The sequence below is a fragment of the Poecilia latipinna genome, unplaced genomic scaffold (genome assembly GCF_001443285.1).
Source record: "Poecilia latipinna isolate Pla-1442-1.1 unplaced genomic scaffold, P_latipinna-1.0 Scaffold2219, whole genome shotgun sequence".
NCBI lineage: Eukaryota > Metazoa > Chordata > Actinopteri > Cyprinodontiformes > Poeciliidae > Poecilia > Poecilia latipinna.
This window is the reverse complement of record NW_015114835.1, coordinates 76942-91545: the sequence shown is the minus strand read 5'-3', so window position 1 is coordinate 91545 and position 14604 is coordinate 76942. Positions and strand designations below refer to the sequence as shown.

Here is a 14604-nt window from a genome sequence, read left to right as displayed (position 1 = left end):
ATAACATTATATACCATCATGTGGTGGTACAGAGTCAGACTGTCTCGAAATAACTCGTGCGACACTGCAGCAGTGTGACTGCCATAAAGCGGACCAGAACATAGCATCAGCTTGAAGTGGGAGCACTGTTGCCAACTTAGCAATGTTGTTGCTGTATTTAGTGACTTTTTAGACCCCTGCATCAAAAGTTGCTGGAGCATATTTTTGTAAACATTGCAAGAGGTCAAAATACATTGTTTACATATTTGTTAAAATTATTGCCATGTCGAGTCAGTATAATTTGAGACAGATAATTTGTGAATAGCTCAAGTACCTCCACCTCCTCTCTGTGCTGTTATTTCCATCTGAAAGAATGGACTGCTGCCAGTCAAAAACAACCAATCAGAGCCAGGAGGAGCATCTTAGCACTGTCAACCTATCTTGTGAGCACAGCTATGTACTAATGGCGGCAAAAACACTCAATGTTACAAGTAAACAGCTTATCTGCTGTCTTAGGTGGCTATGCTTTCTAGCCTTAGCAGGCTGCTATCTTAGCATAGAGCAAGGGTGGAGGGAGGGGCACTGAGCAGCATGCACACAGGCATGATTGACAGTGCTAAGACGCTCCTGCTGACTCTGATTGTTTCACTGGTAGCACTGAGAGAATGCAGAGGAGATTGATTTTTTTTCTACAGATTATCTGTCTCATACTGCAACAACAGTGACAGTTTTATGCAAAAAAACATTTTTATAAAAGTGAATGAAAACAGATTAGAAGCATGTGTACTAACCAAATCACTGACTCCTAATTAGAATTTCCAAAGCTAGAACAGAAACCATAAGAGGGGGAGAAATCATTTAATTAACTGTAAAAGAGGACTTTCTGGGGAAAATTTGACTTTTGAATATTAGGGAATTGAAGTAAAAGGCCAAAAAAGAACTTTGACAGTAACTTTATATAAGACTATTACAATGGTGACCTTTTATCTCTTATAAGTATTTTTTACAACTGTGGGACACGTCAATTGTGATATAAACCAAAATTTTGGTTTACATCACCATGTTAAACAGGCAACAGACAATTCAAGAATCCAACAATAAATTAATGAAGAAAACATATAATGTCATATCTGTGCCCATGATAGAAGTATATGAAACTTTGACCCCTCTCTTACAGAAGTAACAGACATGTATAATAGAAAAATTCAAGTTGACTCTGTTCCAGACTAATGAGATTTCAAACAAAAAGTCATCATATCTGGGATTTACCTGAGAGTTTCGAGTTTGCAGTTTGGACTCTCCAGTCCAGCAGAGAGAAGCTTCACTCCTGAATCCTGCAGGTCGTTGTTACTCAGGTCCAGTTCTCTGAGACTGGAGGACTGGGAGCTGAGAGCTGAGGACAGAGCTTCACAGCTTCTCTCTGACAGGTTACAGCCACTCAGTCTGCAGGGAGAAACAAAAACAATAAAATGACAGACATCTGAGAAATAAAGAAACATGTACCCTAATGCACATTTCCTTGTGTAGATATATATTACAGATATAAACTGGGTCCTTGTCATCAATATTCAGATATATTTAAAACAAACATTTAATTGTGTGTTTCCTTACAGAGCTTTGTTGGAGGCTTTAACCACTGGCAGCAGCCTCAGAAGAGCCTCCTCTGAAGCAGAGTATTTCTTCAGGTCAAACACATCCAGATCTTTTCCTGATGACACTAAGATGAAGATCAGAGCTGACCACTGAGCAGGAGACAGTTTATCTGTGGAGAGACTTCCTGAACTCAGAGACTGTTGGATCTCCTCCACTAGAGAACGATCATTCAGTTCATTCAGACAGTGGAACAGATTGATGCTTTTCTCTGCAGACTCATTCTCACTGATCTTCTCCTTGATGTATTGAACTGTTTTCTGATTGGTCTGAGAGCTACTTCCTGTCTGTGTCATCAGACCTTGTAGGAGTCTCTGATTGGTCTGCAGTGAAAGTCCCAGGAGGAAACGGAGGAACAAGTCCAGGTGTCCATTTGGACTCTGTAAGGCCTGGTCAACAGCTCTCTGATGGAGAGACTTTAATTTAGTTTTTTTAAAATATGAACACAATTTGGATGGTTGTTTCTCTTCCATTAGATTGACCCCAGAGTCAATGAAGGTCAGATGAACATGAAGAGCAGCCAGAAACTCCTGAACACTCAGATGGATGAAGCAGAACACCTTGTCCTGGTACAGCCCTCTCTCCTCTCTAAAGATCTGTGTGAACACTCCTGAGTACACTGAGGCTGCTCTGATATCGATGCCACACTCTGTCAGGTCTGATTCATAGAAGATCAGGTTTCCTTTCTGCAGCTGATCAAAAGCCAGTTTTCCCAGAGACTCGATCATCTTCCTGCTCTCTGGACTCCAGTGTGGATCTGTTTCAGCTCCTCCATCAAATTTGACCTTCTTCACTTTGGTCTGAACCACCAGGAAGTGGATGTACATCTCAGTCAGGGTTCTGGGCAGCTCTCCTCGGTCTCTGGTCTCCATCACATCCTCCAGAACTGTAGCAGTGATCCAGCAGAAGACTGGGATGTGGCACATGATGTGGAGGCTTCGTGACGTCTTCATGTGGGAGATGATCCTGCTGGCCTGCTGCTCATCTCTGAATCTCTTCCTGAAATACTCCTCCTTCTGGGGGTCATTGAACCCTCTGACCTCTGTCACCATGCCAACACACTCAGGAGGGATCTGATTGGCTGCAGCAGGTCTTGTGGTTATCCAGAGGAGAGCAGAGGGAAGCAGTTTCCCCCTGATGAGGTTTGTCAGCAGAACATCCACTGAGCTGGACTCTGTAGCATCAGTCAGGATCTCCTTGTTGTGGAAGTCCAGAGGAAGTCGACTCTCATCCAGGCCATCAAAGATGAACAGAACCTGGAAGTGTTCAAAGCTGCAGATTTCTTTGGTTTCAGTAAAGAAGTGATGAATCAGTCCCACCAAGCTGAACTTTTTCTCTCTCAGCACATTCAGCTCTCTGAAGGTGAACGGAAATATGAGCTGGATGTTCTGGTGGGCTTTGTCTTCAGCCCAGTCCAGAGTGAACTTCTGTGTTAAGACAGTTTTCCCAATGCCAGCCACTCCCTTTGTCATCACTGTTCTGATTGGTTGATCTCTTCCAGGTGGGACTTTAAAGATGTCTTCTTGTCTGATTGTTGTTTCTGGTCTGTGTGGTTTCCTGGATGCTGCTTCAATCTGTCTGACCTCATGTTCATCATTGACCTCTCCAGTCCCTCCCTCTGTGATGTAGAGCTCTGTGTAGATCTGGTTCAGAAGGGTTGGACTTCCTGCGTTAGCGATTCCCTCAAACACAGACTGGAACTTCTTCTTCAGACCAGATTTAAGTTGATGTTGACCAACTGCAGCAAGATGCTCTAAATAACACAAATAACATGAGGAAGGAAACAAAGTCATTTTCTGAAGATTATTTGAATAATTAGTATCATCCTTAGACATCTGTAATAGGTTTTGAAATATCCATCAGGTTAAATCTTTGTAGAAATCCTCTTACTGCTCTGCAGACGGTCAGCCAGCTCCGCCTGCTTCATCCTCCTCAGGAAGTTCAGTGTGATCTTCATCATTGCCTCTCTAGTATCCCATCTCTGCTCTTCATCTTCACCTTCCAACTCCTCCTCATCATCTCTCTGACTCTCTGAGCATTCTGGGTCATCTGGACTCAGAACCTTCTGGATCTTCTTTAACTCGTTCTTCACAAAAATGACAATGTTGTCCTCTAGCAGCTGGAACAGAATAATATATGAAGAACACATTATACCTAAAATTATGAAGTCAAACATCAGATTCATACTGGACAGACTGACAGTCTATTTGTTCACATATTGCAGCATGGAGAAGGTGGAACAGAGCCTTTGGAAAAGTAGTTGTTGTTCATGTACAGACCATAAATATGGAGTCCAGTTGTTTTTGGTGCTGCTGGGCAGACAGACCACTGGGAACCTCTGAGCTCTCCTGATCCTCTCTGGGGAGCATTCATAAAAAATACGCTCAAAACCTTTCTTTCCACACAGAGACAAACTCATTAGGTCCCACCAAACAAAGGCAAACTATTATTCATTGTCCACAAAGAAAAACACACATTACATGTCAGAACTGGCATTGAAGTACATCAGAAATTATTTATGGGACAGAACTCTAAATGCTTCAGTTAATCTTTCACAATGACTTTGGAGATCACCCCATGTACCTATAGTAGCCCCTACTTTATTTTCCATTTCTATAAATGAGTTGGGGGAGGGGTTAAATGCAGCCACAGTACATTTATTTGTTGAAGACAGATATTTGTAGAACAGCAGCACCTCTATTGTAGTTGAGCTTTTATATAATGCAGTCATTGCGTAATCTAAAACTGGTTCTTATCTCAATGAAGACTGGATTTATGACTTTCACTTTAGACAAGTTATCCTTTTCACTAACACTAGATGGAATAAGTATAGAGAATCTGACTCCATTCATGTACTTGTGGGTATGGCTAGAGGACAAACCTTTCTTTGACATTCATATTGACAATCAGTGAAAAAATAAAATAAAACTTATAACTTAACTCTGATTTCTTTAGGTGCCTTCTTTTTGAATCTAGACAAAAACTTTCTTAAATGTTTGGTTCTCTTGGCACTGGATCATAGTGATAGTGTTTATAGGAATTACTCTACCACTCTATTGAAAAGACTGGACTGACCACCATCCTTTACTACACAGTGCATCATATTGTTAAAATTATTTAATTATTTTTCATAATAGTTGATTATTTAACTATGATTTTAAAAACCAAGCCCATTTCGAAAGTACTTTTTAATGTTCCCAGAGTGAAAACAGAATTTTGTAAAACTTTTCATTGGAGTCACTTTCAAAATGCAATAATTCAAGACTTATTTTTAAGGTTTTAAATTGTTATTAATGCATATAATTAGCTGCATATTCTATAAATTGCTTAATGTTGGCAACTAATCAATAAAGCCCAAATAAAGCAGATCTGATGCAGCAGCATCCAGGATGTTTCTTCTACACAAACTGTTTTACATTTAGACATATGGGAGAAAAAGAGATGAACTCACATTAACACATGTTGGAAGAAAAACATTTCAGACTGACTCAGTTTACGCAGCTCACCTGTCTAAAGGTCGGTGTGGTTTAAATTTAACAGGAAGATCCTTGGACCAGTCACTCTTAAAGGACACACAGCTGGGTTCAGGTTCAGGTCTCCTGATCCTGACAGAAAAACAAAATCCTCTCATTTAAAATCTTGAAATTGGAAGTAAAATTCAATTTTAATACTCTAAATAACTGTATGTCCAAACAATGCTTGTAAATTAAGAGGCTGCTTCAAAAATAGAATCTAAAACATAAATTGAGATGATTTGTTTTTAAAGTAAACTCTCAATTAATTTAGCTGTCAACAATTGCCCCTTGTATCTTACTCAGGTTTATTTACATCTTGATAAAGAGCAATCTGCACTAAATGAAGTTCATATATTTCTGTGAATGTGTCTGATGATAAAGGTAACCAGTCCCAATAAAAATATCCCCATTAAAACAGCTCTGAGCTGTGAAAAATATCTGTAAGTCTGGAGCAGACACAAACATGATCCATGAAACCAAATATATTCTCATATTTTCAGATTTTGAAAGAAAGATCTGAAAAAAGAGAGCTAAATCTCAACACAAGAAAAGTAAATCTTAAATATGAACTAAAAACAAACAGGAAAACAGTATGTTGCATGTCAGACTTGAGGTTTGTGTCAGCTTTTAGCACTTAATGCTAAAAAGGTGCAGATGTGTGAGAATAGAGTAGACCATACAATTATGTGAAAAAATTATGTAAAAAATACTGAACAGATCTGAAAAAAGCAGCTGCAGATTTCAAATCTTCTGTAACACACAGCTCACCTGTCTGTTTCTGAAGGTTTGGCTGGTTTAAATTTAACAGGAAGATCTTTGGACCAGTCAGTCTGACATGATACACAACTGGGTTCGGGTTCAGGTTCAGGATTGAGTCTCTGACCATTCCTGAAAGAAAAAAATATAATTGAGAACCCTTCAGTGACATTCAATTCAATAATCTAAACATTATATTGTTTTTACAATACTGGTAAAATACGTAGCTACCTCAGAAACCAACATCTAAAGTATATGATTTATTTGCCAGATATATTCATATTTAATTTTACAAACAACATGCCCTTTTATTATCCAGGTTTATTTGAAAACATATTTTTGTTGGCTGAACATCTGCCTTTAAAATCTTTAAAACTGTCCTCCATTATATTGCTCTCAATTGAAATACAGCTGGATTCTGGTTCTGGTCCAATTTCAGGATTACAACTGTGAATAAAAACAGTTTGTATTTCTGAAACCTTTTCATTCCATGTTGGACTATTGTTATGTTTTGTGTTTGTAACACACTGAGGTGAAATCAAAGCTGATTTACCTCTAATTAGTAGAGGTTGTTATAAGTGCCTGATCAATAATGGCTCTAATTCAGATATCACTCTAGTAAATTTGTTTCATAACACATTTGTGTGTAATGCAGTTTATTATAGTTTTTTGTTATAACTGAGATAATACCATAAAAGTAAAATACATTTTGACTTGATGAAAGTTAAGTTCTATAAAAACTACACAGTTGTTTTTATTGAAAACAGCAGATGCAGATTTCATATGTTGAGAGATACAGATTACCTGTCAGTTGATGAAGGGTGGGCTGCTTTAAATTTAACAGGAAGATCCTTGGACCAGTCACTTCTAAAGGACACACAGCTGGGTTCAGGTTCAGGTTCCAGTCTTTGATGGATCCTGATCGGAAAATATTATTTATACCTTTCAGTGAAAATCATTTCCAATTACATGTTCAAACAATGCCTGTAAAATGAGATTCTGCCTCAAGAAATTACATCTAAATTATGAGAAAAGATGATTATCTGCTTCTGAAATACATATAGTATATTTAGTGAAATGCACTCTTATATATCATCCAGGTTTATTTAAAAGTGTACATCTTGTTGGCTTGTTTCTTTAAAACTGGATGAACTTTTCTCCAATCTGTTACTCTCCATGGAGAGATAGCTCAGCTCTGGTTCCGGTCCAGTTCCAGGTTCATAACCATGACAATTTGTCAGCGCTGAGCTCTTCGATGGAGAAGAATCATCCGACCTTTTCATTATCACTGTTTACAGATGAACAGATGGAGCTTTGTGTTCGTACTGTGGTGGAATCAAAGCTGATTCACTGCTGAGTCCAGAGATTATTTCCACCTGGTCAGTGCCATTTTTTCAATTGTAACCTTGATAACTTATTAAATTATACTGTGACGGTTGACAGTTTGATTTAATGACACAATATATACTAAAATTAAAGCTGCTCTGGCAGCAACAAACTACAAATAAATAAGACACCTTAATGTCTGATCAAATATGACTTATAATGAGAAACAGTCATTCACTAATCATCTCCTGATCTTCACATTTATTATATTAATGCTGTGTGAAAAGGGCTGTGGACACTTAGAGATGGTGACCTCACCTGTGACCTTTGCTCTGGCTCTCATCTTCCCCACACAGAGTGGTTTTAGAGGGAGGGACTCCCTCCTCTGTGTCCTCACACTGAACCATGCTGCTGATTTCCCATCCACATCAGTTCACACACACTTTCTACCCTGAAGAGGAAACACACATTATCTGCACATCACCTCCAATCATCCTTCACATATGTGTTAAAAAGATCAGTTTCTCTTGACTCTCTAGTTCCTGTCAAAGACTGTGACCACCTCTCAGACTCCATCCTGCTGAAAGGGGTGAACAACCAGGTCAACAGTCTCTGACTCATGTTAGGACCTTTTCACACAGTATTGTATTCTGGTCTTAGTTGTGTTTTCATGGAGCACAGCGGGCGAGGACCATCATGTCAATCAGGCAGAGGAGCTCAGTTTTCCACAGAATATCTTTCTCATACTGTCATCCTAAATGGTGTCAAATTGAGAAGCTGTGTTGTATGGTCAGCGGTACATTCTCATATTTAACATCTGCACCTGGTAGAGAATCATTAAAATGAACCAACAAGAATATCCCTTATCATTAACCAGTCAGTCAGATGACCAGTCACATTCCCTTCAGTGTCTTTTTCCAGCTTCTTCTCTGTGGGAGGTTTAATAAACCACCAGCCCAGGAAAATCATTGACAAAAAATCCCTCATCCCCTCTGCAATAAACCTACTAAACAAGGCAGCATAATTGCATTCTATTAATAGAAATGTTTTAATTTATTTGTTTTCTGTAGGAAAGTGGGTTATATTGTTTCTTGTGGGTTTTTCATCTTCAATGAGTGTTTTTAACACTGAGTGCTGGTATACAAGAATTCTGTCCCCTTTAGGACAGACTACAACATTTTTATCCATCTTATCTAACAAAAACAAGGTAATAAAAGATCAAAGTTCACAATAAACAGATGGGATCACAAAGGAAGAGCAGTAAATAGTGGATTTTATTGAACTGGGTTCTGAGGCGACAGCAACTTTTAATTCCAAAGTCCAACCAAAATAAAGTTGTATCAGATGATGGGAGCAGAATCACTCTATGATGTCCAGACTAGAAACTAGCTGGACATGTGGACGAAAACATTTTAGTGAACTGATTGATGGTTCTGTTCACTCATTTTTACATTCAGTGAGTCCAGAGCATCAGAACCGCTCAGCATCAGTCCTGTTGACACATGCACAGACTCCTCTGGTTCATCAGCTGGAGGTGAAGCTGCAGTGAAACACTCTGTATGAGGAGTTCCTCCTCAGTGTGTTTGAAGGAAGACCTGAACATGTTGAAGTGGAGAACAGATCTGAACGCAAATCTCTGCTTCTGCTTCAAACAGATCTCACTAGATCTGATCGGTTAGTCGGCCCTGATGGATCCATTTCTCATGTCAATCCCTTCCTTTGTCACTGAACATATTAAAAAGCTAACTCAGTTATTTGCCAGTTTTTTTTATCCAACAATCAGAGACACCAGAAGATTCCAGCTGGTGACAGAGTTCAATAAGGTGGACGTCAAAACCTGAGACTCTGAAACAAGGAGAACCATTCACATGAACTGGTTCAAAACCTCTTGGAGCCTCCAGATTCTTGGTGGTTTCATGAAAAACAATTGTTGTTTATTAAAACATTTGTCTGAAATATTAATTTAAGGAAAACAAAAATGTTTTCATGAAGTTTTTTTCACCTCCTCAAACACTTCTGTATTTAGAAAAATAAATCTGTACAGATGCAGATATGTACTGCACTTTGTATTCCAGTCTAAAATGTTGAATCTGAAGAAGTTTAAAGCTTTTATATTTTATAGTCTGATTCAAGACACCTTCAGGTGTTCAGCTGTTATTTCAGTCTGGACAGCAGCTGCCACAAACAACAAATATCTGACAGAGAAACATGATAAGTTCTGCTTCAATCTCCCTCTACATTTATCAACTGGACCTTCATTCTTAAAGGGACAGAAACAAGTTAAGATGACCCACAACATTTAAATATCTGCAGAATATCTAAAGATATGATTCAGTTATCAATTGGCTCTTTGTACTTTTAGTGCAACAGCAGAGCCTTTAAAAATATGTTTTCTCACAGAGTCCAAGGCTTTTAGTTAGAGGTTAAAATGTGGTTTTAACTCAATATCCAGGACATTCCTCTGTTGAAGAACCAGATTTTTAGGTTTTAGACAAATCATCTAAAGCCATGAAACTTTGAGTGGGTCAACAGAGAGTCATCTAAATTTCACAATCACCAGCTGTTCACAGTGTTGCTTGATTTCAGTTAATGCTGTAATAATCGTGTAGATTAGTCTTCAAACATCAGAGATGAAACAAACAGGAACATTCCTAAAGACAAAGTTCAATAGGAAACAAAGCAAACTTACAGTTTGTTCAAATGCTCCTAAGAGTTGAAGATCATCTGAACAACAGACTATGATACATGTGACCTGCGTCCTGGTATGAGGAGGAGCTTCACCTGTGATGGAGGCTGGACAGGCAGGAGGGGGGCAGGTCCAGGAAACCTTAAGGCTCAAAGTCTCTTCAGTCTTTCCAGAGGCTTATTATGAACCTTTTAACGCTGCGGGTTTCTGTTTTGATCATGTCCTTGTTGATTAACTTTCTTAAATTTTTCCACATTAATTAATTCCTTTGTGTTTATTAGTTTATTTATTGTTCTTTTACCCCTGACTAGTAACTTTCCTATTTAACCCTAGGAGGATCAAACCCAATGTTTTCCATGATTTTAATATTTTATTTTAAACATAAACAATGGAACTGAATCCCATTTATCTTGATACAGAGAGCTGAAGCTAATATTTAGCCTGATGTTTATTATTCTAGCCTCAGGTTTCTGTTCCTCACATGCAGATCATCTTAGTGCTGTGACTCCACTGCATCCAACTCTGATGTCGTCACTTCACAAGTGTTAAAGCTCCATTTTTCTTTGGTTTCCTGCTCATTTCTTTCCGAGGCGCTCCCGTTTTATTCAGGAAGAGCTTCAACATTCTCCAGGTCTTCTTAGATGATGAAGGAACTCAGACTGCTGACTCCACCCGGCAGACGCTCCAGGTGACCAGAATCAAACCAACACCAAAGTCGTCCCTGCAGACCAGCTTTAGATTTGGCTCAGTGTGAACATGAAGCTTCAGAAACATCTTGGTTAAAGTTTGTGTTTCAGATGTGAGATCAGAAAGTTCTGCTTTCCATCATGCCCCAGTTTTTAGTTCTGCTTTTTTCTGCTTCTTTTTCTCCACCTAACAGAGACAAGATTATTAAAATTCTTCATGGAAACGTTGAAGTCTCAGATTATCATTCAACCTGACGTTTCTCGTTTTAGTCACAAGTTCTTTCAGATGTTCCAGATGAGAAGATGTGAGCATCTGGACTCCAGTATCACCTTTAACAGAACAATCTGGTTCTAAATCCAGACTGGACCACTTGATTTCTTTGGACCTGAGCACCTTGGGAAGAAACTGTCATACAGAAACATGAAGTGCTGTGAAACAGTATTTGCCCCTTTTAGATTTCTGCTGTTTTGTCTTTTTGGCACTGAAATGTTTAACATCAAACTGATTTTCATGTTTAATGAAGAAAATTTGGATAAATACAAAAAGCAGCTTTCAAATGATGACTTCATTCATTAAAAGAAAAACCATCCAATCTGGCTCCATGTGAGAAAGTTTTCACATCCCTTGTTAAATGATGAACTGATTAAACTGCATCTTTTAGAAAGTTTAGATAAATTTCCTCAGTAAATAAGAAAAAATAAGAGCTGATAGAAATGTACAATTTCCAGTAATTAAAAAAACTGCCTAACATTTCAATGAAATCTGATGGATGAATGGATAGAAAAAACCCAGAGAGCAAAACAACTTTCTGACATTCAGTGTGAAGCTTTGACTGGAAACAAACATAAAAACAACATGTGGATCCTGGAATAATCCCAGCTTCCATCTTTAAACGACTGGAAGAGGAAGAAGTTTCCAAGGAATTAATTAGAAGAGTTTCAACAAGAAACAAACTGAATCCATGAATCTGAAAACATGTTTCTGAGCGAAAGAAACAGAGACTGAACTATCTGTTCAACACAGAGGGAAGTCAACAGTCTTTTTAGACTCAAGTCAACACAAAAATGCTGAGGAACCAGAGGAAACTGTAATGCCAGGATACAGAGGTTCAATGAATGTGGTGTTGAAGGTGTGGAGGTGAATCAGTGAGTCAGAGGAAACATTGTAGAAAGACAGAATGCCAGCAGGCCAGTCCACATACACTGCTACTCTGTTAGAGACAGAGGAGGAGGAGGAGGAGAGATGCATCTTTTTGTCATTGTGCCAGACAGAGAAACCTTCATCATCAGAGCATCTCAGACTCCAGGACTGATCGTTCCATCCAAAAATACATTCTTCTCTCCAACTGCTTACTCTGTAACTCACTGATAAATAAATTTCTCCTCTCCACTCAACCTCCCAGTAACAGCGACCAGTCAGACCAGTTCTACACAGCAGCTGAGGCCAGTGGTCAAATCTGTCTGGATGATCAGGATATGACTGAACCTCCTCCACATGTGTGACCTCCCTGTTGTCTTCCGATAGTTCAAGGTTTCTGTGCACTGTGTTTGTGTCGATGGTGAGTTGACAGGAATCTGATGGAGAGAACAAACACAATCCAGCTGCAGTTATTGATCATTTATTGATCTTTGATGACTCCTGAATGACAGTTTGAGCTGCTTTGTTGTCATGAATCAGATGAAAACACACTTACACTTCCTCAGACCTGGTGTCAACCATCGGCCTCCAGCAGGCTCCACCCTGAAAGGAGGAGGGGGGTCAGACCATCAGTCTCTTTCAGCAGCAAACATGGACATTACATGTCTCTCAGACACACATTGTCCTCCACTGAGACAGGAACAGTCCAACATCTGGATTGCAAACTGCAGTGGATGTAGGAAGGACAGTTGGTGCTGCTGCAGCACAACTCATTTCTCCAAACACAGGAAAAGCTCCAACAGAGAGGAGAAAGGAAACCCTGGACATTGGGAAACTAAGGAAACATTTCTGGAAGCTCAACCTGATTTAATAATCAGACTGACTAAAGACGTTTCTCCCTCTTCCTCCTCTATCAGACCTTCTCTGCTCCTGCAGCAGGTTCCTCCATACCTGAGAGCTTCCAGTCTCCAGTCTGGATCCTTCAGTCCAGCCGGAAGCAGCTTCACTCCTGAGTCTCCTGGATGATTGTAGCTCAGGTCCAACTCTTTCAGATGGGAGGGGTTAAAGGTCAGAGCTGAGGCCAGAGAAGCACAGCCTTCCTCTGAGACCAAACAGCCTGATAAGCTGCAGACACACAATTCAACAGCCAAGTCACATTCATGTTAAAAAAGCTAAAACTTAAATTCCAAACTAATTTTTAGCGCATGAACCAATACAGCTGATGAATACAGGATCATGTTGTGACGCAAATGAAATAGTTAATTTTCAGTAAAAGAGAAGCCTCAGAAAGCTGTGTTTAGTATTTTGATAAAGGCACTGCTGACAAATGTTCCAGTAATTATTCATTTTGAATTCATTCCTCCATGAGAGACTAAAAAGTTTGACTTATCATTCCAGATATACTGGAAGTGGTACCCTGATTTAACTAAGTCAATTTTAACTCTATTATTAAGGAAATTATTAATATATTGTTAAGAATATTTATTCATAATTACATAGGCATTGAGGCAAATTTTGATTCCCAACAATTCCCAAAATATTTTCAGAAATCCATGTCTATATCTGTAAAAATAGACATGTCCTTAGTAAGTATACTTTTTCAACCAAAGAATCTGCAAATCTTTACTTAAAGATTTGTTTTAAAGATGATGAATCCAATTTTTTTAAAATCCATAATTTACCATAACATTCTCCACATATTCTGATATGACTTTGTTTTAGTTATTATTATTTTTTGCATCCCAAGATTAAATGGTTTTTCAACAAAGAATTTATACAATACAATCAATAATGACTAGAATTTAAAACTTGTTGAAATGTTGCATTGCATAAGTTGTTCCCTTCCTCTTATAGGCTTGGTGGCCTAATAACATTTACATCATATTTAAAAGCTGGAAGGGAAAGAATACAGTCAAAACATGATTAGTAAAATTCCACATTGGTCTCTGATTCTAACCTGAGAGTCTCCAGGTTGCAGTTTGGACTCTCCAGTCCAGCAGAGAAAAGCTTCTCCTGAGTCCTGCAGGTCGTTGTTACTCAGGTCCAATTCTCTGAGACTGGAGGACTGGGAGCTGAGAGCTGAGGACAGAGCTTCACAGCTTCTCTCTGACAGGTTACAGTATCTCAGCCTAACCACACAGGAGAAAAAATGTTAATTATTTGTTTTTATAGGTAAAAGGTAAAAAAAGTCATTGAAAAAGTTTGCTTGACCATTTTTGAAGTGTCCATTCTTATGAGAATGGACTCTTTGTTAATCAAAATGAAAGAAATTTAACAACCATACTTCTAATAGTCAATCATCTAACAGTAGAAATTTTAGAACATTTCTGTTTCCTTACAGAGCTTTGTTGGAGGCTTTAACCACTGGCAGCAGCCTCAGAAGAGCCTCCTCTGAAGCAGAGTATTTCTTCAGGTCAAACACATCCAGATCTTTTCCTGATGACACTAAGATGAAGACCAGAGCTGACCACTGAGCAGGAGACAGTTTATCTGTGGAGAGACTTCCTGAACTCAGAGACTGTTGGATCTCCTCCACTAGAGAACGATCATTCAGTTCATTCAGACAGTGGAACAGATTGATGCTTTTCTCTGCAGACACATTCTCACTGATCTTCTCCTTGATGTACTGAACTGTTTCCTGATTGGTCTGTGAGCTACTTCCTGTCTGTGTCAGCAGACCTTGTAGGAGTCTCTGATTGGTCTGCAGTGAAAGTCCCAGGAGGAAACGGAGGAACAAGTCCAGAGGTCCATTTGGACTCTGTAAGGCCTGGTCAACAGCTCTCTGATGGAGAGACTTTATATTTGATTTGCTAAAAAATATAGAGAATATTGTTGAGAAAAAGGATGGTTGATTTTCTTCCATCAGGT

General features: G+C 38.9%; 1 protein-coding gene and 1 long non-coding RNA gene across 11 annotated transcripts in view; one reads left to right on the top strand and one right to left on the bottom strand.

Moving 5' to 3' along the window:
- The window catches only part of LOC106936810 (NACHT, LRR and PYD domains-containing protein 3-like), a 68946-nt gene that overhangs the window by 44441 nt on the left and 9901 nt on the right, over positions 1-14604 (bottom strand). For 7 of the 10 annotated variants that reach the window (XM_015018022.1, XM_015018024.1, XM_015018027.1 and 4 more), the window contains 2 exons: positions 1591-3295; positions 1249-1422 (listed from right to left, as the gene is read on the bottom strand). In XM_015018022.1, coding sequence (XP_014873508.1) covers positions 1249-1422; positions 1591-3295 — 1879 coding nt within the window. Of the gene's footprint in view, positions 1-1248; positions 1423-1590; positions 3383-14604 lie in introns of all 10 variants that reach the window. The other 3 variants (XM_015018032.1, XM_015018031.1, XM_015018023.1) reach the window with 2 other exon arrangements.
- Positions 14169-14604, top strand: part of LOC106936812 (uncharacterized) — a 3937-nt gene continuing 3501 nt past the window's right edge. Inside the window, exon 1 of the long non-coding RNA XR_001422230.1 lies at positions 14169-14602. This is a non-coding gene — a long non-coding RNA (uncharacterized LOC106936812). The remainder of the gene's footprint in view (positions 14603-14604) is intronic.